The sequence below is a fragment of the Misgurnus anguillicaudatus genome, chromosome 24 (assembly GCF_027580225.2).
Source record: "Misgurnus anguillicaudatus chromosome 24, ASM2758022v2, whole genome shotgun sequence".
NCBI lineage: Eukaryota > Metazoa > Chordata > Actinopteri > Cypriniformes > Cobitidae > Misgurnus > Misgurnus anguillicaudatus.
Genome location: NC_073360.2, coordinates 28,416,556 through 28,441,742, shown reverse-complemented (window position 1 = coordinate 28,441,742; position 25,187 = coordinate 28,416,556). Strand labels below are relative to the sequence as shown.

The window sequence follows — 25,187 nt, the reverse complement described above, 5'->3', positions numbered from 1 at the left end:
AGAAAAATTTATTTATTTGAAGAGTTTGGTTCCAAAACGAGATAACTCTCGTTTTTTTTTATTCCAATCAATATCAAACTGCAGTTGGTTTGTTTTGATTTACACCTTCAAAAAAAAAAAAAAAAATACAGCACAATAAAATGTAATAAAAACATGGTAACATAATAATAAGCATGTTTTTACAAAATTGGTAAAAAAAGAAGTTCTCGTTTTGGAACTTTTAATTTTTTATTTCATAAAAAATATAAAAGCAAAATATACTGTTTATGGTATTTGCTATGGTTTACATGTGTAAAGACTTTTTGATGAGGGGTTATGGCACGTGTGTTTTGTCGCATTAATTTGCATAAATAATTATTAGGCTGCTAAAATTATAATAGATACGTATAATCGAGTTTTCATTTTTGAAATATCACTTAATCTTATCAACATAAAATGTAAAATTGTGCAGTTTAGTTATATTAATGGTTCATAACGATTAATTACTGATGTCGAACAAATCAAAATAAAGATGTAAAATAATGATGTTTATAGCAGATAAAAGTCGGAGTTTTGAGAGATCTCTGCTGAAGTTTGACAGACTTTGACAGTGGGCTGTGAAATGAAGTCCCTTAGCAGAGAGAGAGAGAGAGAGAGAGAGAGAGAGAGAGAGAGAGAGAGAGAGAGAGAGAGACCGCGCGCAGAAGGAGAAACTTCAAACAAACCCACATCTGCACTGAAACACGCTGATTTGCCCACTCGATTCATTTACCGCCCCGCCACGCGCGTGTATACAGTGCTACGCTGGATTATTCTGGAGTTTGTAACCACATTATTGGAAATGCATTTATTTTTCGGAAAAGTTTCCAAGTGCGGGTTTTGTGAGGAAACCATGTGAAGAGGAGAGCTAGGATCTGTTGTAGTACAAATAACGGGAGCGAGCGCACGACAAAATTAATCGATTATTATGAGCGCGGGTTCACGATGACAGCGAGACGAAAGTCGCTCAGACTGAAACTCAGACGATCATTTAGCGAACAGCTCCGGGAATCCACGTCCAAAGCTTGGGATATATTATGGAAAAGTGTGAGAGAGAGACGACTGGCAGGTCAGTGACACCAAATGAAGTTTGCCTATCCATCGTAGTTAATAATGAATTGTTCTTGTTTGGTCTTTAAAGGAAAGTGTTTAATTTTTCTAAAAGTTTATAGCCTGTGATTATCAATCATGCACGAGTCAAATGACGTGCATGATCAAAAATAGCACGACTCGTATTTTGTTGTTAGTTTACTTAGCTTGCTTAAGTTAAGTTATTTAACATATGCATTGTTTTACACTATTTTTGCAATATACAAAAGTAACATTTTTAATATACTTTATGTATAAATTCTATTACTATTATAGACAGACAGATAGATAGATAGATTAAAGACACTGTTTAATGCACTTCATAATGCACATCATACTTTGTGTTTAATGTGAAATTCTGCACGATTTACTGTAGTTTTAGCCTTGTTCAAGCATTAGTGCATTTCTTTGAAAAGTTACATTTCACTTGAACACATTCATACCACTGTATGTATGTATCTGCAGTTATATCCTTATCTGGTGTTATGTTCAGTGTGGAGGGACTGCACGTGACCACTAGATGTCAGTCAATACAACTAGGTGCCTAACTGGAAAGCTTCTAATAATCACTCTTCATTTTCAGTGCATATGGTGATATATCTGTTTTTTTATTGGGCAATAATTTAGAGTCTTCTCCGCAGTTATTAGGTCTAAATCTTTCAGCGCTTGCGTATTCGTCTAGTTCAGCATTCTTTGTTTATTTTTACACATGAGTGGGGTGCCATGGGGATGGCGAGGAAATTTAGGCAACCATTGTTGGCATGCATACTGTGTTCATTTCCAAATATGTATTTCAGTGATGTGATGTACAACGCAGTTGGCAGTCATGCACACGGTCCGGATTAGCTGTTTATATGCCCGTCAAACAATGAGGAACCTTTTATGGAATGACGATGGATAGCTTTCCGTGGCTCCCAAGAGGGGAACGTTTTAATCTTATTTGGGCCTCTATTAAAAGTACAACCATGAAGGTTATTCTGGATAATAGCAGCAGCTCATCCAGCGTTACCCTTTAACTCAAGGTTTATTGTAAAGGGAATTTAAATGGAACAAGAAGTTGGACTTTTAGCATGAAGTTTAGTCCACATAGCTGAAACTAGAACAAAAAAACATATTCCACAATAGACAACAGTGTTAAAGGAATACTCCACTTTCATAAAAAAATCCAGATAATTTACCCACCCCCATGTCATCCAAAATGTTGATGTCTTTCTTTGTTCAGTCAAGAAAAAAATATGTTTTTTGAGGAAAACATTCCAAGATTTTTCTCAATTTAATAGACTTTATTGGACCCCAACAGTTTACAGTTTAAATGCAGTTTAAAAGGGCTCCAACCGAGGCATAAGGGTCTTATCTAGCGAAACAGTCATCATTTTCAGCAAGAAAAATAAAAAATATGCACTTTTAAACCACAACTTCTCGTCTTTCACTGGCCGTGTGGCGCGCCGGTGCGGCCTGGCGTATTGCGTAATCACATCGAACGACATTCATTGCGAACGGTCCTCTTTCTCCACACTTGTAAACACCGGAGCGGTAGTTTAGCATACGTCATGCGTTACCTTTCGACGAGATTGCGTAGTGCGTGGGGTCGCCCTGGCGCGTCGCACGGCTGGTGCAAGATGAGAAGTTGTGGTTTAAAGTACATTTTTTATATTTTTTGGCGAAAATGACAATAGTTTCGCTTTTTATAAAAAGTGTAATATTCCTTTAAAGGAAAACACCACAGTTTTTCAATATTTTACTATGTTCTTACCTCAACTTAGACAAATTAATACATACTTTTTTTTTTCGGTGCGTGCAATTGGTCTTTGTGCAGTGCGTCGGTAATGTGTTGGCGTTGGGCCTGGCCCCATTCGTTCCTTGGGATCCAAACAGGAATGAATTTGGCGCTTAGTTTGCGGCACTTCGACCTTGTGCGCAGTAACATCATCACTCCTGACTCCTCCCCCTCTCGCTCAAACTTCCGTCAATGTTGCTGCGACCGAGGTCGAGGTGTTGCAAGCTGGGCGCTCTTCTGCCATACAATATAGTTCTCATTTTTTATCCGCTTAAAAATCGCCACGTTTTTACTTACTCGTGTAACTACTCATGTAACAGTCTTTAAATAGAGAAAACATGAAAGTGTTTGGTGGCTTCTAAATTCATCCCTGTTTGGATCCTAAGGAATGAATGGGTCTAGGCTAAATGCTAACACATTCATGACGCGCTGTACAAAGATTAAGTGCACGCATTGAAAAAAGATAGGTATGGATTAACTCGTCTAAGTTGAGGTAAGAACATAGTAAAATATTGAAAAACGGTGGTGTTTTCCTTTAAGGGAAAATTCCACTTTCATAAAAAGCGATATAGACCATTTATATCTCTTTGAACAAAACACAGTCGCTGTTACCATATAAAGTTACACTTATATACAGAAAAAGTACTCTTGAAACTAAATGTTAAAAAGCTCATAACAAGCTTTGACATTTTCGATGGATGATTCAATCTAGCTAATACTTATGTGGATCTGCTGGAGCAAATCATAAGCACTTGACGCCTATTTCTGGCTTTTGCCCACATTCACCGGCCCTTCCCAGAATCCCACAGAGTAAATATTATGCTAATAACTTTTCTTTCCAACGGCTTTGTTGATGTCTTCGCTCCCTGTATGTCTTGAAACCGTGGAGTCAGCAGCTGTTGAGCCAGGTGCCTTCGCTGCAACTTTACTCGAAATCAGCTGTCATATTTCAGAGGCCTGTCTTTGGCTAATCTTCATTTGACCTGATTTTGTAAGCCAAAGGACTATTTATTTTGATTCCATCGAATTTAATGTACTTATTCAAGAAGGTGTAGCAATAAAATTACACTTTCTTGGCAGATGTCCCCCCAGCTGATGGGGTACCAAGACAGGACAGTGCTATTGAGAAAGAGGTGCTGTGTGTAGAGAAACTTCTGAAATGCTGTTGTGCTTACGGTAGACTTTCAGATATGAAAGATCAGAGGGTTAGATTTCTATTACGGTGTTGTTATCGAGTTCAAACGTGTTGAGACAGGTTCGATATACAGTAGAGCATATGCCAGTTTCTGTGCTTTATCCACAGTGCATTCAATCTATATGATTTTGTTAGTATGTGTGGACTGAACCCATGACCATTTGGGAATCAAATCAGACAAACATGACTTTTATTTTAGATAGGGTACATTCATTAACCCAAGCTATGTCTAGGCATACCAGTATACCACAGAGACCTGGGGGTGGCCGTTTTACATTTATGCATTTGGTAGACACTATCCAAAGCGACATACATTGCATTCGATGTATACATATTTATCAGTATGTGACTTGTGTGGTCTCTGGGAATCAAACCCGTCTCCTTTTGCTCTGCTAATGCAATACTCTACCAACGGGGAGTACACCATATACCAGGGGTAGGCAACGTCGGTCCTGGAGTGCCAATGTCACTATCTAATTGTCAAAAAATATACCATACCAGTATACCATAGTAACATCTGACAAAAGAAATGTAAAAACACTGAAGCAGCAGACTTTGTGAAAATTAAGATTTGTGTCATTCTCAAAACTTTTGGCCGCGGCTGTGTGTGATTGTTTTGATTCAACTAGAGAAAGAGAGAGAGAGAGAGAGAGAGAGAGAGATGCATGTGGAATGTGCATTCTTTGGCAAGTAGTGTGCAAGGTCTGTACTCTCCTCCACTTTTGCATACATTTATTCTGAGAGCTGTCAGCCATTTGTCTTTGCCTGTAGTAGAGACGATGTGGGACTTGGCAGAGGTCGATTTGGCTCTGAACATCGAACTGAAGCTGTTGAAGCACTCAGTTCTGCATGACATAAATGCTTGATCTGTTTTCAATAGCACATTTTCTCCTAAATAAAGCTCAACTGTTTTGGAAAATGTGGGTCAGCGGTGGATACTAAATTATTATTAAAGTCAGTAATAAATGATATCACTCAAAGTTATGGAGGAATACGGCCCATACAGGTGTGTTGTGTTCATAGACACCTGGGCTGGAATTATACAGTGGGTTATTGATTTACATGAACCAGCTGTAGCTGGAATGACTGTGTTGAATAGCTTGTAATAAAAAATTTTGAAATGTGTAAAATTCAGGCCAAAGTCTTATTATCTATTTATGAGATTTGGTGCATTAAGGTTGAATTTGTACATTGATTTCAGTCTTTGACATGACCTTAGACGATATAAAATATATCAAGGTTATATTTTCACAGAATTATGATGATTTTATGTAGAAAACTTGCACTAGAAGGGCTACTGGTGACATTTTTTTTAGTGACCTGCTGATGAACTCCCTTTGCATCTCAAGGGTCTTTTTACACCTGGTCACTTCATGTGTTTTCTGTTATCGGATAGCCATCTGATTTGTTAAAACATTTACATTTGGCCACATAAATACGTCTTGTGAAAATGGATAAGAATCTGATGTTCTACTACCGCGCGAAATGCAAATAAACTATTTATTACCTCGCCTTTAAAAAAATTAAGACGATGTTTATTTTACAAAAGGGGGCACTTACTTTATGTTGGGCCGGGCACGCACGTCACCTTGTTCGGCAGGAGCGCGCAGTACAGAGCATCAGGAGAGTGATGCAATGATTCCCCATGACGGGGAAAAGCGTTCACAAAACTCTCTCTCAACGTTTGATTTCTTTGTTTAATATCATTGGAGTTTGTCATTGGACTTTTTTATTGGTTCTAGAAAGTTTTTTTACCTGCTGTCGTTGCTCCATAAAGCAGGGCGTGTCGTCTTTGATTGTTTACCTCTTTGCCGGCTACGTTTCAGGTGCTCGCTTACGTTTGGTAGGAGTAAAGCACTGACATGTGGTTCCCAATTCGTCGGTCACGAGTCGACGTGACTAGACCCCGAAGCCGTTTGTTTTGAGAATAATGGCTGGCTGATGAAGTTATTGGCTGGCTAGCCGGCTCAGCCGAAACCTAAATGGCTGCTGCAGCCGCCAAACTTTTCATAGCTGCAAATGGCTGAAGCTGCCACATGTCTACAGATGTCTACTTTATACTGATTAACAGTGTTGGGAAAATTACTTACAAAGTGTAATACATTATATATTACAAATTACTGTAATTTGAAAGTAATTAGTCACATTACAATATTACTGTCTCTGAACTGTAACTGTAACGTTACTTTTGAGTTACTTTCATCAAAATAACAGAAGTATGACTAGGCATTATAAAATGTTAAAATGTTGTTTATTGCTGCTTATAAATCTAGAAGTTATGTGTTTGCCCTCGAGCTTTGAATAGGCACAGTGAAGACTTATGGCAAAATACAATAACAATCACTGTCAGAATTATAAACATAGACAAATGATCTGGTAAAAGTCTGGTAAATTATGGTACACATAACCAAACACAATAGAGCTAGAGCCCACTATAATGCTACTTATAGACTAATAACATGGCAAAACACGCAACCTCTTTTCATTTCTATTCTTTAATTCACTTTTAATTCAGAGCCACAGCACAAACCTGGCATGCACTGGGTTGAATGAATGAATGATTATAGGTTCCCATACAAAGGTTGGTAAAAACTTTTAACATTGATGTTTAAAAGTCTACACTAATTTTACGTTGTAGTTTTGGTTGCTGTTTGTAATAAAACTGTAGAAAGCATAGTAATAGCCTAGCAATCTATTATGTATCTGGACTGTAACCATAGCAACGCTAGCTTACCTTGTCATTGCTGGTGTGATATGGATTTTACTGGCAAGCTTTTTAAAAGTCTCTTTACTTCTGAGGTTCAAGCAGCACAGGAGACCGATAGAAAGAAACTTTCTGTTGCTTTTACTTGCTCTCATTCGCAGAAATATGCGTGGCGGCGCTACGCTACCGGACCTGATTGCGACCACTTTAGTCAACGTTACAGCCGCGGACTTCCCAGAAGCGGCTCTTATAAGAAACGCGTCTATATTTGACTTCACCGATTCCAAATCGCAGTTCCAATACAAAATTAAAGTAAAAATGAACATGCTGCATACAGCACCCGGAAACAGACATACAAACGTTATTTTACCCGCAGTTTTTTCCTGTGTGGATGCTGGTCGCGCGCATTGGTAAAAAATAAAAATAACACAGTCTATTTTTTAAATGCATTGTTGTGACGCGCATGTTACTAATGCATCGCTTCTTCTGTAGGGAAAACAAGCAATTTTAATTTACCAATCCGAAGACTGCCTCCGGAGGTCGCATTTTTACGCTGCCTACGTCATCAACACTGTCTTATTTCAAAATATCAACAATTATAAAGTTTATTCTTATTATAAGTTAGTCGTAAATTGTTGTAATATGCGTATGGCTTGCAAATGTAATGCTCAGTTAACTTAAATAAACCAGGCTTGATGACGTATGCAGCCTGCATATGCGACCTCCACAGGTTGCAACCCCTCTGTGTATTGTTGCAACGAGCGAGCACAAGACTGTGCTGTTATGAAACCAATCGGAAAATGGATCTCGTGTATTTTTTATATTCCGTGTGTGTATGTCTCTATGTGACAGAATTATTATTTGATTGCAAATAATTCTAGCCGGCTCAGCCAAACTTTATCAGCTGGCGGCTCAATTTGGCTTAGGAAATTATTGGCTGATAGCGGCTGAACTTCTAAATGGCGCCTGGCGGCGGCTTCGGGGTCTAGACGTGACGTCTCCGTTCCCTTCCTTCAGGGAACGAGGGTTACATGTAACCGAGACGTTTTCCTCTACCTCCCGTCGTTTTTTTATCTTTACTCCGTCCTGTTTAACGACCTTTTTTGCAGCGATTTTTTTTTTTGAACGACCTAGTTAGGCGGGCCGCCCAAACTGAAGTGCTGCGGGAAACCCTGATATTAATTACTGTAGAACAAACATATTGATTGAGATGATGTATTTAACTCTTTCCCCACCATTGACAAGTCAATTAAAAGAAAACATTTCCCTACCAATGACGCTTTCCTGAAAAGTTTTTATGTTAAATTGTAATTCCGCTATCATCCACTAGATGGTGCTCTTACCCAGTTTATAAAAAACTGAAGCAAAAACTAATTTAACAACATTTTAAACTCTGTGTATATTTTAATAATCGTTCTGAATCTTATCTCTAACAAAATTCATTTCCTTTACGTTCTTTGATATATTTTTATGTTTATATAGTTATAGAAGAAAATGTTCCTGGAAAGCACTTTGTGAAACTTTTGTGAAAATCACAAAAAAATGCTGGCGGGCAACTTTAAAAAAAAGGCTGGCGGGGAATGAGTTAATGTAATTCAGAATTGATTACTGCTTGTAAAAATGATCAAAACGAGTCCTACATTTGGAGTACTGGAGGCTGTTGTTACATTACTTACACTATAAAAACATAATGAGCAGCAAGGTTTTAATAAAAGCATATTAAACTGTACAACATTGCACTGTGGTCAACAACATTAACAAATATTACAATGGAATATTACCATGTTTTTTTTTTGTGTTTGACTAAATGTTTAGGAAAATTACATGATGATTTAAGGTTGTAAACCCACATAATATGTTGTAAAACTGTAACAGTATGTATGTACTTTATTGTGTACAGCATACATGTAAGACGTTAGCATGCGTATATGAAAACTGCAGCATAATGTATAGTTAATGAACTCTTCAAGAGCTTTATGTGTGCACTGTAAACAAATCCGACCGTTAAGAACAAGACTGGAACATCACTTAAAAACCTGCTCAGGATGTTACAACTGTAGTCAACAGAGCATGTACTGTACCGAGTTTATCCGCTTTTTAAGTCAACAAATGAGATCATATTCAGTGTGTGTCACACAGACCGTCCTAACATCTACAAACTGTAAGAGTGTACAAAACATGACTCCGTCCTGTGGTGGCAATTTGGGTAAAAATAGCAGTAGGATTTGAAGGGGCTTGTTGAATTGTGGTCTTTGTGTGGCTTGTAGCACGATTAGTATGTGCCAGACAGGGAGGGGGCGCAGAATGTGTTTAACTTGGTGCTGTGCCTTCTTGCTTATGTGCTTGCCCACAAATAAAGAGAAAAAAAATAGAAGTCTAACGCATTTTTAACACAGTCGTGTATGTTGTTCACCAGGGCCTTAAGGGTGATTGACTTGAGCTAACAGGCGATGGAAAGATGTGGAGTCTTTTAAATTAGCAAAGTCTCTGGTTGTTCCATGCAGCAACGTGACAGTCACACTTGCAAATCTTACATTCATTACTAGAAAATGTAGTTTTTCTTATTTGTTCATTATTCACTACTGCATTATAAGTGCTTAACTTATTTATTCTTATACTTATAGGTATTCCCATTTAAAGCTAGGATAGACAATATTTTTGATATATAAAAAAGTTCAGCTGCAAAATCGTCTGATGTGTTTTCTTGTAAATTAGCATTTTTTACCAGGCTCTTATGTTTAGGTTCAGTAATTTCACTTTATTAGCAATGAAAATGTTATAAGTCAGTTATTGAAATGTTTTCACAAATGTCACTTTAACTATTTCATTAGTATTTAAAAAAACTGTAATTTTGCCGCAAAACCCTCTAAGTGCATGCAAAAATCTCTGCTTCTTAAAAAAATCCACTTCTTTGGATAAGACATAGCAAACAGTCACAAAATTACTAAAGGTGCAACTTAAAACATTGCAAAAGATAAAATTGTAAAATTTAAGAAACTAAACCACACATTAGGGGGCGCTGTGATGCATATGGCTGCCACATTCGTGTTGTATTCTGGTCCAAGTATTTGTGTTGTACTCAGGTCCAAGAAAAGTCGATGTGGCATTTAAGATTCTGTCAACAAAATGTATTTTTAAAATGGCTGGGAGCGAACTTGAAACAAAAGTATTTGATGAACGTATAATTCAAGCCGAGAGCATTCGGTTAATATTATTATAAAATTTTTGTTAGAGGTGGCGTTTAGTGGCTTTTTCATCTGAGGTCTTCAAGTTTTGTTAAACGGTCTAAATATATATATGAGTAGATTACAAACAAATTCAATGCAAAATCATGTGCTGTTAGCCCCAAACGTGTCTTCACACAAGTTAAAAATATCAATTCAAGCCAAAAATTTGAATGACACGAAGTTAAATCCCGCGGGTAATCTATAGCGAGGAACGCAATGCTTCGCGTTTAGTGTGTACACGGCATTACAAAGCAGACACCTTAAAGAGAAATATGACTTGAAAACGGTTTGATTTTCATTTCCGTTTACCGGACAGTTTAATCCAAAGTAACTCACAAATGAGAGAGCATTTAATATTTGCATAATTCATTTTTCTGACAGCTATTCCTGGGAGAATTTTAAATATTTATATATTATAGAGAATAGTATATATATATTATTTTTTTAAAGGGACACTCCACTCGTGATATTATGCACTGCCTGAAAATAGTCCCCTGCCATTGAAACTTAGTAAGGGGACTATTTTCGGGCACTGCGTGATATCATTATGCCTCCTGCAGCCATGTAACAGCAGCAAAGTCCTTGATTATTACGCCAGAATAAGAGTATAGTCTTAACCATATCTGCCTAGAAAATCACAACTTTTAGTTGGTCTTAGTACACGATGTAACTACAGAAAAGTCAAGTTTTAAATAGGAAAAATATCCAAACTCTTTGGTTATTTTTTAGCGTGATGCTAATGGTCTAATCAAATTCAATGGATTATGCTAAGCTATGCTAAAAGTGGTAGCAGTGTGTGCTTGTAGCAGCTAGGAGGCTGCTCAGGTTGCAGCAACAGTACAATTTGTCCTGGTTAAAAGTTGTTCTATCACTGAAATAATTTTAGAGACATTATTTAAAGGTAAAAAAACTACATAGTGTTGCTTTAAATGGCCAAATTTGCGTAAATAGCCGTTTCACAAGGTGAAGCCCCACTGTGCCGTCAGTTTACTTTCTCACTTTGTCTGATTTCTCTTTGTGATGTCATAACGGATCACTTGAGCACCTTATTTTTGTGTGAAACCACTTAAGAGAGACTCTACGTAAGCAGTCTATAAAACATAAACCTTTAATACCTGGCACACAAACGCCTTTTTCACTTTTTTAAGCAAACTTGGCCCCTGAATTTTGTGCTTCACAGCAGTGGGTTTGTTCGTTTTGGCCTGGCTGCATTAAAGCCATGCTGTTTTTCTTTTCCCCTCCCACGTCCCCCTGCTCTCCACCCTTTCTCCACTCTCTCAGTTCACAAGCATTCCTCTGGTATTTATATTTCCCTCCTGAACTAAACGGCACTCGCACAGAACCTGAATTCAGCTCAGCCAGGAGGGCCGTCCACTCCGTCCTCCCATCTTATTTGCTCACCTCTAGTCATGTGACTCAAAGCGGGGCGGGGCCAACAGCTGGCACTCCTCCCAGGTTCTGGAGCTCTGTGCTCTCACATCTCACACGTGCTTGGTTGTTGGTGGACAGACAGTTGCGCTACTGTTTTTGGTATTTGCTTCTGGGGAGGGGGGGCGCTGGACGTTTCACATTGTGTTTGACCATGTACAGAATGCTGTCACAGGCGGAGAGCACCGAATGCTTGGGCAACATGACCCCAGAGACGCAAGATATCTACCTGAGGATGGACCACCATAGGCGACGCTCTGGGTACAGACTGGGTAGGATCATTGCCCGCCAGCAGCTGCTCAGTAGGATAGCGGCAGGTATGACCGGGTGGAGCAATGTAGCTTTATCAGTGTACATGTATGTGGTGTTTACTGTACGAGTCAAAGTCACTTGTGTTTGGGTGTGAGCTTCTACGGTGTGTGTTTACATTGTGTCTGATAACTTAACTGCAAGTTTGGTGAAGGCGTATTGTGATTGCCAATCTTTATACAGTCTTGTATCTCTGCAATATTTGTAACGAATCGTCACCAAAATATAGACTATACAATGTCAGGTCTTACGTTTAACACGCAAGGAATTTCTGTAATTGATTTAGTAACTCACAAACAACAAACTCAATTGTGTGCAAAATTCGCTGACTTGACCTTTGAACCTTAGCTTGACTCATAACTCTGTGCCTTAACTATATGTAACGTCTTGTGAACTTTGGTGAGTAATTTCCGTTTGTTGAGGTCACACATCAAGCTGTCGCTTTCAAAGAAAGACAATGGTGAACCATCAGCATTTTACATCTTAGCTCCGCCCCTTTTCTTTGTCCCATCATTGTGAGAACATACCTGAGGAGGTGTGTGGTTGTGTTTGGGTGGGGGTGCACACATTACAGGGAGATTAAGACCCTTATAGCCTCCTAACATAAATATACGCCTGCAGGTATAGACCAGTAGGACTGCCATCATGTCGCATATTTATAAAGACAATGTGCTTCTCATTACCTGTAACTGTGTTTCATTCCAGGTAAAACTGTATGTGTTCAATGTCCAGAGGTGACGTGATAACTGGGGTCTTATTTCTTGGGAAACACATTTGAGAAGCATTAATTATATGAAAATTAATAATTTACTGAACCTCATCCCATCCAATATGTATTTGTGACTTCATTATGTGAGAACATTCATACATGCTACTTTAAAAGTCTTCAGCAAAGTTTTCGTAAAAGCATTTGCTGTCCTTTTCATCCCAATCCTTCTTATATGAAAAAACTGAGGTATTACAAAGATCTCGCTTGTGATTTTATTTCCATAAGAGGACGAGCATCACCTGCGGAGTGACGCTAGTAATGGATTTTGTATTCTTTTCTAGAATGTTGCTTCGGTGTTCTCATGTTATCTGACAAATGTTCTTGTTCCTCTTTGGTGGGGGATGTAGTTGGGAACCAGCATCTCAAGGTGTATGTCTCACGCTCACATCTTGATTGGTTTTGATAAGATGCTTGGGGGTAAGGCGTGTTGGGTCTCGTCCTCTCCTTCTCACACGCAGAGATCTGTGGTGTCTGGTTTTTCATCTCATGAGGTGGTTCAGGGGAAAGTCAGGAGAGACCATCATCTGCTGTAGGTGATCTTTTAATTTGTGTATTTTAAGTTCAGATTTTGCAAGGACTTCTTGTTTATGGAAACGTTTGGTGAAAGATCCATTGTCTGTTATGTTTATAGATAATCATCTTGGGGACTTTAATACGTTCTTGTTTGAATCATTCACCTTTTTGTACTGTAAGTGAATGGTGACAGATACTGTCTTTAACATTCTGCCTTTGTGTTGAACAAAGAGAGGAAATATTTTCTGTTTACTAAACCATATTAAAGCATAAAAATGACCACTTGGGCACTCCATTAAAGGAAAACACCACTGTTTTTCAATATTTTACTATGTTCTTACCTCAACTTAGATGTATTTTTGGATCTTAAGGAATGAATGGGGCTAGGCTAAATGCTAACACATTCATGACGCGCTGTACAAAGATTAAGTGTACACATTGATAAAAGATAGGTATTAATTTGTCTAAGTTGAGGTAAGAACATAGTAAATATTGAAAAACAGTGGTGTTTTACTTTAACATTTGAGTGACAATGGAAATTAAATGTGGTTTTTTTTGCTTGTACAATATTCGCACAATATTTGCTTTAAATGCCAAAGAAATGCACGTATTTGTCATCTTCTAATAGAACTGATTAAGACTATAAATTAGTTTATCCGTCATTATTTTTTTAACTGTTGTTTAACACGGATGTAAGAAATCACTGTGAATATGTTTGGTTAAGTTCTGTTGTGGCAACTTCAGACAGGAAGTTTGAGCTCTAGTTTCTCACACTCGGATGAAGATCCAACATATATACATAACACCATTAGTATGTTTAACTCTATTTGTTTTTACTCAGACTGTAAAAGAGCCAGTAATACACATCTCTTTCTTTGTAAAGGACTATTTTCTTTAGTAGTTTTAAAATAAAAGCTCTTTAAATAGTGGAGCTGCTTTGGTTGGTGTTGGGTTGTTTGCTGTTACAGTTCAGTAGATGCCCATATGGACACCAGGCAAAGGACATCTGATACACAACAGTTAACTTCCTCACTCATAAACACCCGTTTTTGCAGGAATACACACATACACGTTTCTTCAAAGCATTAAGCAATGAGATATTTTTCCAGATATGTTTTATAATTGATATCCAAACTCTTCATAATTTTTGCTTGTTGGAAATTAAAAGGATTCTGTTGACAGGATGTCGGTAAATAAGATTAGTGCGAAATAGTGGAATTGCCAAATAGCTATTAAGATTCCCAGGGATATGCAATGATCATATTTATCTCATTTCATTATTCATGTACTGCTGAGACACTGAATCATTTTGATGAAGTTGGCTGTATTAAAACTGACCACCTGGTGCTCATAAAATTTACATATCTGGTCCAAAGCCATCAAACAGTGTGTTCCTGAAAATAATAATAAATTCAACAAAGCTATACTGCTATCCTATGTGCCTTCTTTATAATGTGTGTGTGTGTGTGTGTGTGGGGGGGGGGGGTCAGAGTCATATCTGACATCTCCCACACAGCTCATCTGCTATGGCAACAAGACCCTCCCTGTATAAATCATTACCATGTTGTATTACTGTCATATCCCATCCTGCTAAGAGTAACAATCTGACAACAGAGCACATGTTCAGCAATCAGAGCTTTAAATTATGGGTGACAACACTTTGAAGCTTAAAGGGACATTCTACTTTTTTTGAAAATATGCTGATTTTCCAGCTCCTCTAGAGTTAAACAATTAAGTTCTACCGTTTTGGAATCCATTCAGCTGATCTCCGGGTCTGGTACTACTACTTTTAGCATAGCTTAGCATAATCCATTGAATCTGATAAGACCACTATAGCATCGCGCTCAAGAAACAGCCAAAAAAGTTTTGATATTTTTCCTATTTAAAAACTTGACTCTTCTGTAGTTAGAAACTAAGAACGACAGAAAATTAAAATGTGCGATTTTCTAGGCCGATATGGCTAGGACCTATACTCTCATTCCGGGGTAATAATCAAGGACTTAGCTGCCGCACCATAGGTATTGATATTACGCAGTGCCCGAAAATAGTCCCCAGCTATTGAAAGTAACCAAGGGGACTATTTTCAGGCGCTGCATAATATCGAAACGCTATTTTTGAGGGCGATGCTAATGGTCTAATCAGATTCAAGGGTTATGCTAAGCTATGCTAAAAGTGGTACCGCCAGACCCGGAGATCGACTGAATAGATTCCAAAACGGTAAAACTCAATTGTTTAACTCTAGGGGAGCTGGAAAATAAGCCTATTTTCAAAAAAAGTGGAGTGTCCCTTTAAAGGGATAGTTCACCTAAAAACAAAATTATTATTTACTCACCATTTTGACCCCATTTGATCCCCCCTTTGTTCTTCAAAACCCAAACGCATATTGATTCTGTTTACTATGGGAGTTGATGGGGATCGGCTCAGTCATCATCCACTCCCATAGTAACCATAAAACTTTCAACAATTCAATTAAATTGTTTATATAGCGCTCTTCACAATTGTTTAATTGATTCAAAGCAGCTTAACATTAATAGATGTAAACAACACTTTTTAAAAATCTGTGTTTGTGCTATAAGGAACAAAGACACTGGACGTTCAAGTGGCTTGAAAGTGAGTAAAAATTGACAAAGATGTCTTTAAATGAGTCTTACCGTGGGTTCACACCAGCTGCGTTTGAGGCGTCAAATTTGCGTCTACCGCGTCTAGTTTGCTGCTTAAACATTTTGAGTGTACTCGATTCTAGTCATCGAGACATTCACACGGAAATTTGCGTCATTTTGCGACTCCGCCGCTTTTTGTAATCACTTCACTACTAGTGAAAGCTCCTTATTGGTTAATGCAGCGCGCTTTTGCCAAAGTTCAAATTTTTCAACTTGTGCGTTTGCTGCAGCAACACTCAATTTGCGCTATTTGGGCGAACTAGATGCGGAATCGCGTCTACCGCGCCGCACTAAACGCCTCATTCGCGCTGCGAGACCTCCAGATGCACGTCAACACGTCTTTACATTGACTTTACATTGAAATCACTCTTGACGCCTCTACCGCAGCTGGTCTGAACGCAGCATTAGGGTGTATTCATACCAGTTAAGTCCGCTAGTTCACTTGTTTTAGTCCGGACCAAAAAAATGTAACATTTTTTTGTTTGGTGTGGTTCGTTTTCACACTGCCCTTTTTGCAGGTAAACCAAAATTTGTAAACAAAACCACATGTGTGTTAAGGTCGACTGTTCATTGGACAGAAAAGTCGTAGTCCATTCTGCATTTGGGAACTTGAGTTCGATGCAATCGAACCAAACAAGACAGGTGTGAATACTGGGAGAGTATTTAGTGAAAGTGTTTTCCACTCACCGAGTATCGATTGTCCAAAGGCTTTCAGCCAACCCAGATGTAGTTGACTCTGTTGTAGCAAATATAATAATGACTATGATGTCATACATACTTTATATAAACACCATGTTATTGCCTTCCATGTTATTGCTGTTTTGTGAGAAACCAAGAAAACATTCTTACTATAGATGTCCCTTTTCTCTAATTGAATTATTATCCTGCTCACGTTGTGTGAAATGAATCCCAAGACCTGAGGACTTCAAGGCCGTGCTTCCACTAGAGGCACGATGGGAGTACCTGGGGGTGGACCTTCACGTTCGTGTTGTGTTTTGGATGTTTGAGTGGAGGAGAGGCTCGAGCCTCTTAAGATAAATGCATAAAATTCACTTCATCTTTCTCTGGTCTCTTCACTCCATGGACAACCCATTTATGGAGAGCGTAGTGCCCCTCAGCAGAAATGGTCTTTTTCCAGGAGCTTTTGAGACTGGCAGTAATTGAAATCGTGCCCCATCACGCCCTATAACTCTCTCTGTAGTGAGCTCAGTGTAAACTTATTTAGGCAGCAACAGTGTCCCCATCTGTTGCAGGAGATCGAATGACAAAGACATTTCATTCGGTATGTAATATCCCGAGTCCAAAAGTAAAAGTGGCATTCGGAGCCACGAGAAAATGAGTGTTGATTTCTAGTCTGTGGATTGTAATGAAAAGCTTGTAAAGTAAACATACTCTCCAGCTTTTATTATTAGACGTGGCTTCAGTCCAATGCGGATAGGCTGCGGCTGGGTTTCCTCAAAATGTAGTCTCCTCGAAAGTCACTCGGATGTGTTGAGATTTAGAGACGTTTACAGATGTAGGCGAAGCATGTCAGGAGTGTGTGTACTGACTGAGGATGGATAAATGTATCCGATGGCAAACCAATCATTTTTTAAGTAACTGAGGCCAATCTCATACATAATTATTACTGTTTATATGTGTGCATATGTTTTTATGTATGTTATACTGTATGTACCCCACCTCGCATTGTTTTTGTTTAACCCGAGCTGTAAATATATACCTGCACAAACATTCATGGCTCTCTGTGTCACAGGTGGTGAATCATTGATAGACTTCAGTAATCCGTGTCAGGGTTTGAATGCCGTAGTCGTGAATAACGTTGATATATTAACAGACCTGTGCACCATGACTTTCTCTGCCCTGCTAAATATGACTTTAGTGCTGATAGACTCATAGAGAGTCTAATAAATCATGAATTATGGGTGTTATTTCACTGCCTGCTTCAGAAAGTATTTCACATATTAATGTAATTATTTCTTCGAATGAATAGTGTTGCGTTGGTCTTTTTGAATATATTGTGCTTATGTCTTTTAGATGTGTGATTTAGTTAAGATTAGTGCGTAGAAGCAATAAAAGTATACAGGGGTTTGACGTCTGTCTTCATACATTGTTTTTATTAAAAATAAAAATGTTCCCTAGTTAATCCATTAAGGGTTTTGTTTCAGTTCATGGAGTTTTTGGCCAACGAGCGCCTCCTGCTGGTGCAAGTCTACATTTAAAAGTCAAAAGAAGTTTCAATCTTAAAATTGAACATTCAATTTTTGCATCTGGTAAAAGCTTTTACCAAGTTTGAACAAGACTTGAGATTTTATGTTTGTTTATATATACTAAACTGTCAGAAAATGGTCCCAAGCTGTCACTGGGGCAGTGCCTTTTAAAAAAGGCCCAAATATGTACCATTTAGGTACAGATTCGGTACCAATATACATGTGAGGTGCAAAGGTGTACTTTTTGAAAGGGTACCGGCCCAGTGACCATTTTTTTGGTCATTTGTCTGACTGTGTATTATGCCATAAATCAAAAGCAACATGGCACTACTAGGGCTGTCACGATTATGAAATTTAGCTGACGGATAATTGTCAAACAAATTATGACAATTAATTGTCTGTTTTATTGCTTTGACATTTTATTCTTATAAATTTTTTTGTTTGTTCATGAAATAATTTTCACACATTATCTTGATTATTTAAATTAAATATTTTGCTTACCTTGCAGTAAATATTAATATACATAAACACATATTTAAAAAATAATTATTCTTTCAAAACCTGAAAATTCTTCATAAGAAATAAACACAATAAAAGTGTCTGAAAAATAACTGAAAATAAAAATGCAATCAAAATAGGCCTTAAATAGAGGCAAATTTTACTAAGATCATACTAGTACTGGACCAAATGTCTGTAGTGTCTTCCCTAAATTTGGAATTGCTGTTTTGGAAATGTATGTTTTACCTTTGCAGCATTTCTTCTGCATTCTTTAAATGCAGTTTTTTTCCACTGTATTAAATGGCTATGGCTTTCGTATTACACTAAAAAGGAGCGCCATCTGATACAGTCTCGTTTATACAGGTTCTGCAGCTCCCCCTTGTGTTTTTTAAATAGATGTGCAATCATTGTGGTGATCTGAAATTATTGCGATGAGTTCAAACTATTGAGATGAGACGATTATTCAAATATTTTTTGGACATATGGAGTACTGTGATAGTACTTAGTACTTAGTTTCCCGCAGCACTTTCCAGTTTGGGCAGCCGCCTAAGCTGGGAAACCCTACCGCCTAACTAGGTCGTCCAAAAAAATAAATAAAAAATTAGCTGCTCAAAAGTTCATCAAGTGCATCTGGGAGAATAGCTCAGACGCACTTCACACCGCGAGCGGGGACGCGCACCACACGGTGGAAGTGAGATTAAGATGTGGTCCGTCATGTCTGGAGGATAGTCAGTTGATAAAACGCGTGTCCGTGAGAACTGTAAGTGGACTTATGTTTTAGGTTTATTTAAGCCTGTTATTGTATTAAAATATAGTTCTTGCAAATTTAAAGTAAGTTAGCTGGTGATTTTGTTGTTTGAGCAACCTGCTAGCTAGGTTTCACGTGACCGTTGATTAGATTTAACGTTATTTATGTCCATTATTTACATGCTACAGTAGTTTTTGATGCATGCCTTTAAGATAATGCAATTAATAGTGGAAAATAATCAGTTTTGTCTATCATCGTTCACCAGACGTTCTACAACATCTGCTTTAGTTTGTGTTTATTAACCCTTTAGTTTTACTTCATCACACAGCTATTCCAGTTAGAGGTAAAAACATTTAATTCATTAATAATCTAGTATGTGTTCATTTTCTGTCATAGTTTCTTTAAAATTAAGTTTTATTTGAGTGTTTTAAATAAAAATATATTTTTTATTTTTTCCTTTGATGTCACGCCCCTGGCCCCGCCCACCCCTTCCACCTTAACTAACTAATTGTCTGCGGGAAACCCTGGTACTGTATTCTTTGAAATCACTGTGTGTGAATGAATATGGATATTATTATGTACCATGCTATTACCATCAATACAGTTTCAAGCAACAACAAGCGATTTCCAGCTGTATGTTTTTGTACATGGCTCTATGCTCTATATTTAGGTTTACATACAATACATACCCAGCTTTTGACCAATGGAAAATGTACAGTAGATGTCTGACTTATCTTCGCAAATACCTTCCTTTACATTCGAAGTCAAATTACAGCTTTAGTTGTGCTGCAGTGCGTGTGTATGTTTAACCAGAGACGTGTGCTGGTAATTGCTACATCAAACATCCTACAGTGAGACGGAAAACCAAATTGCATGTTTGTAAGTGTTTATATCACAGAGAGGTGTGAATTACAGGAGACAGTGTTCCTGACATGGAAAATTGTGCCGCGACATCATGTCCATTGATTTTTTTCCAGATTACTGCAGGGTCAAAGAGTTTCCACACACTACACATAAATGACAAGCTGTATATATGTACAGTAATAAAAACATTCATACGCGCCCAGAGGAATTGAAGATCTTTAAGTAGAGGAAGTGGCTGAGACAGATGAAGATTTAAAGCTAGATTTTTTTCAACGTAAAACTAAATTTTCCTGAGAATCAGTATTTAAAGATATAGTTAAAAATAGACCCCTGTTGGAGCCGATGGTGTAGTGGGCAGCGCTCCAACATGTGGTGCTTTCGCACTTTCGGCGACCCGAGTTTGATTCCCGGCTCATGGTCATTTGCCCGATCCCAAACCCCTCCCTCCTGTACTTTCCTGTCCTCTTCTTATTAACTGTTAAAAAAATAAAGGCACCATGGCCAAAAAATATAACTTAAAAAAATAGACCCCCTTAGCTCTTTGAATAAATCAACCAACCAGTTTTGCTAACCCTGACTAGCAAATTATTAAAAAGAGCAAAAACACTGACCTGTAATTTCTTGACAATTTTTTGTGTTCACTTAATTGCAGGTTTGAACAACATAAGGATGAAAAAAATATTACTTTAATATTATTCAACAAATAGTTTCAAATTCATCTGCTTTATTTCTGTCCTTACTTTTTCCAAACTCATGATGGCGTATGCATGATGATTTCTTAATCCTCACATATTTTTCTCAGCAGATCTTCCTCTATCTGTATCACTAACAGTTTGATGAACTAAGAAACAAAATCTGCTTTAATGTTCTTTATTCTCAGAAAATATACGAAATGAAAGAGGGGGAATCCTGGATTCTGATATGGCTGTCAAAACATTTTAGCATGTGTGGGAATATGGCTCTTATCCAGCGCCTGGAAGTGTTTATCTGGAGCTTTGCCTGCTAGATGTGTTTTTCAGAGAGTTCATCACCGTTTTTTGGCCTGTTTGAAGGTTTAGTGTTCTGAGATGTTCGTAACTTCAGTAGATTTCCTTGTATAGCCGCACACTTGATAGGTTTTAACAGAAGACATGTGTGTCGCCAATATGGGTTGACCTCTAAGGTCAAGAACCAAACACCTGCAGTAGGGCACCAGGCATCTTTTTCTAAAGTATCTAAAGGACCCTTAAAGTTTATTTTTTAATCATTAATTCACATTAATTTCAACATTTGACAGTCTTACTCAGTCAATATTAAAGATATCAATGGATGATTTTATGTAGAAAATGAAATTCTTGCCACACTTTTCCAGACACCTTTAGCTTCACAAGTCTCTGACAACAACCGCAACCTGTTTACGAAGAGTCACGTTTTACATTCCCAAGATTTTTGTGACATTTGGAAAATCAAATATTATTTCCCAGACCCCCCAATACTTATTCAGCGTCTCCTTTGGGGTTTGGGGAGCACGGATCACACATCTGTGGTTAGGAAAGACTGTTAAGTTGATTTAGTTTGAATGTTTCTACAATTTGACTTGTAACCGGAGGAGCAGAGGTTTTGCCGTAAAAGCCTTAGCATGCCTCATCGCAGGAGCTTAAAGCTCGGTTCACAGCAACCGCAAAAACGTCAGATATTCGCTATCAGTTTACAGCTGTGGGGTCGGCGAATTGAAGGCCACGTTGCAAAGACGTCATGGGCTTATTTGGTGTCCGGCTCGACCGTAATCCTCTCATACATTTCCTGTTTTCCGAGGGTGGGTTTGTTGGGTATCATATTTTACACCATTCACATCTTGTGTCGAAAACAACCCAAAGTGATTTTCCGTGCCCAAAGTTTTTCCAAATATTTACTAGGCTCAGGCTCCTTTACCACGTGTCGAGCTCCTGAAGTGAACACATCGTTCGGCTGTCATCATTTGTTTGCAGACTTAAACAATACAATGCATTTAAAAACGCATTGATGTCAGTAGTAACAATATCACTTCGTAAAATGTACAGAATGTGACAGTGATGTTGCGTCTTGATGGCTTCCAGATGTTTCGTGTCCAGTTTTCTCCTTGAAGGAATGGTTTACTTTGATTTGACTGATTGACGGTTAATCAAATTGACTGGTTCACTGAAAAGAACTGGCTCAAAAATTAGAAATTTGTTTAGGTTTTGGGTTAACACACTGACTCTATTATCAAGTTTAAGTAGGTCACTAAAGTATCTGTGAAAACGAAGGGATCGTTTACACGCCAAAGATTTCAATTGTAAACTGGAAAGTGTTTATGCGCTTTGACTGTTTGACTTGTTTGTCCTGAAACCAAAACTTTTGAAGTTTTTAAAGTTATATTTTTGATAACAATGCCTTGTCGTCTTCGTGTAAAGTACGTAAACGTGAATCTGTGATAACAGTGACATCATTCGCATGTGTTAATTCAGTCTATAGGCCCTACAGGACTGTGTTTGAGTTTATTAACACTTCTCCATCAAAATCACCACTTTTTTTCACTTATATACACTAATATATAACTGAGATGCATATATACAAGTTTCATTAAACTTGGTCACTGTAGTAAAATACTACAAATTAGGGATGGGCACGGATATTCGAATATTCTAATATTCGATTGGCAATAATAATTCGAATTTAAAAAATGCTATTCGAATGTTTGTTTGTTTTAATGTGTAAAATAATGTTAAATACAGATATTCAATCTTGTTCAATTCGTCTGTTGTTTTTATCGGATAACCATCATCACGGTGAAGAGTTTTCTCCGCAGCACGGGCATTATTGTATCTAGTCAGAAGAACGGGCTTTCACCGAAGCAGGTAGGATAAATATGGTTTTCTTTATTCACAAATACATGTCAAACTAAACTGAGAAGATATTTATATGGCGACTGAGCAGTCGGTTATGTAGATGTGTTTTTTCGTTTGCTCCGGGCTCTTATTAGGTGTTTTGAGTCTGTTTAAATGATGATAGCCTTCTTTGTCAAGTCCTCAAACTTAAAACTTCGAAAGTCCTCAAACTTCGCTTATATTTGGGTTTAGTTTATAATATTTGTTATAATATAATGTATGAAATATCAAACATTAATGAATTCATACTAACGACCGAAACGACTTGAAACTTAGGATTTGACTCAGACTGCGCTCCGCATGGGGTTTTAACGCCTTTTTTCTGTAGGATATTTTTTAAGAAGAATTTAAAAAATATATATATTTTTTTACAATGTTTTTATACAGAATATAAGTTTAGCTTGTTGTGGATTTCCTAATTATATGCCTTCTGTGAAATTATGACAAAATGAAAAATACAAAACACACATGTCTTAATTAACATATAATTTAAATAAACAAATATTCGAATATTCGTTCTTTATGAGCTTAAATATTCGAATAGTAAATTACTGGAAAATGCCCATCCCTACTACAAATACTACAAACATTATTTAAAACCCAAGATGAAACTGGCAAGAGTGACTTCAAAAAGGGCTCACATGGAATGGACGGGTGTGTTACCACAGCTGCACCAGTCTTGTTTGAATTCATTTTGGGGCTTTGGGACAAAAACATACAGGGTGACTTTTGACCCGATCTTTATCTGCTAATCAATAAACTCTTGCTGTGTGCTTTTGAAAATCCTGTTTTTTAAGGGAAGAGGTGAACTTGACGAATAAATTAGAAATCAGTTCCAGTAATGCTTGGATTGGGTCTCTTTGCTTTATGGTGTTTGTCTACAAAGCCAAGATCTTGAAATCTTTGTTTTATGAACTATTCATTTGTTGCGTAAAGGTTTTTCAGTAAAGGTAAAAAGTCTACGACATGGTGAACGGGAAATTAGTTACTAATGTTATACGTCTGCACTCTTCAAAAAATGCCCATCTGACTCAATCTGTTGTTTTTTGCACGGCATAAAGGCAGCCATCCTCCCAAATATTTTGTCAGTAAGGATTTATTATCCTTTATCTGGACGGCTGTTTTTGGTGCGTGTTTCCCAGTAAGTGTAATTTCCCCTGGCACACAGCCCCTCTTGAGTCTTAAAATCTAAAAATCCCCCATCACTGAATGGTGGACGTGTGATGTTTGTAGGTTAGTAAGCAGCACCTCTTTTTATTGAAAGCTTGACTATTCAGTGTAAGATGGTAACCATTGGGGGTTCCAGAAACGGGCGATTGTGTTAATTAAAGCTAAGACTGTGAAATAATAGAGCAGAATTCCCACAGCCTTGCCATTATGACCCGGGGCATTTTCCTGTATAGACACATTTTGCTACCCTATTAGTCCAAACCTTTGAATAAAAATAAAAGGTCAAAATATGTACCCCAGCTGTCACTGGGGCAGTAACCTTTTAAAAACTACAGCTTTGTAGTTCAAATAAGTACCTCAGAGGTATATATTGGTTCCAAATGTATACATATACTACCTATACTGAATTTTACAAGGGATACTGCCCCAGTGACAGCTACGGTACATATTTTGACCATATTTTCCAACAATGTAGGATGACATTAGATAAGTTGGTGGTCTTTTTAAGTATTAAGCGAGTGGAGAATTATTTTGATATTTATATGGATATCCATTTTGTTCATATATAAAGTATGATAGCCATGATAGTATTCATGTTTAGTTTTTGGCTTTAAAAGAAAGCTTACTCATCATCGGGACAAATTTGTAACATCATACATTCATACAAACACTCACATACACACAGACACTTTCATCGGAACAATCTAAGACGCCAAATGTATTGAAATCGATAAATGTCAGCGTTAATGTTGTTTTGCAACGCGTAAACACTTCTTTGACGTCTATACCCTCGTCTGGCGCAGGCAGACATACAGAGATTGTTGTTTTAGTAAAACCAGTGTCCCCAAATAAATGGCCAAACATGGAAACCCATCACAGTCCACTCAACCGCAGACAGTTTTAGACGTTTGCAGCCTTTTAAACTACGCATTGTGTGGTCGTAACGCAACTCTCATACGAACAATAGGCAGATGGTAATCTGACCTGGATTTATGTCTGTTTTGGTATGACACACCGCATTGCTGTCTGAGCCAGACAGAGAATATACACATTTTAAGCACGTCCCCATCACCGTCCTCGTGTCTCTGCTCTTTCATGCACATGAGCCACTCTTGCCACAGTTAAA

The 25,187-nt window shown here is 37.8% G+C and overlaps 1 protein-coding gene across 3 annotated transcripts in view; it reads left to right on the top strand.

Moving 5' to 3' along the window:
• stard13b (StAR related lipid transfer domain containing 13b) overlaps positions 1-25,187 on the top strand; it is a 107,996-nt gene that overhangs the window by 54,794 nt on the left and 28,015 nt on the right. Inside the window, exon 1 of one of the 3 annotated variants that reach the window (XM_055196967.2) lies at positions 689-1,087. The exons of 1 other annotated variant lie outside the window; for it this stretch is intronic. In XM_055196967.2, the coding sequence (XP_055052942.2) occupies positions 964-1,087 (124 nt within the window). In that variant the 5' untranslated portion in view covers positions 689-963. Of the gene's footprint in view, positions 1-688; positions 1,088-11,074; positions 11,756-25,187 lie in introns of those variants that run through there. One more of the 3 variants, XM_055196966.2, reaches the window with a different exon arrangement.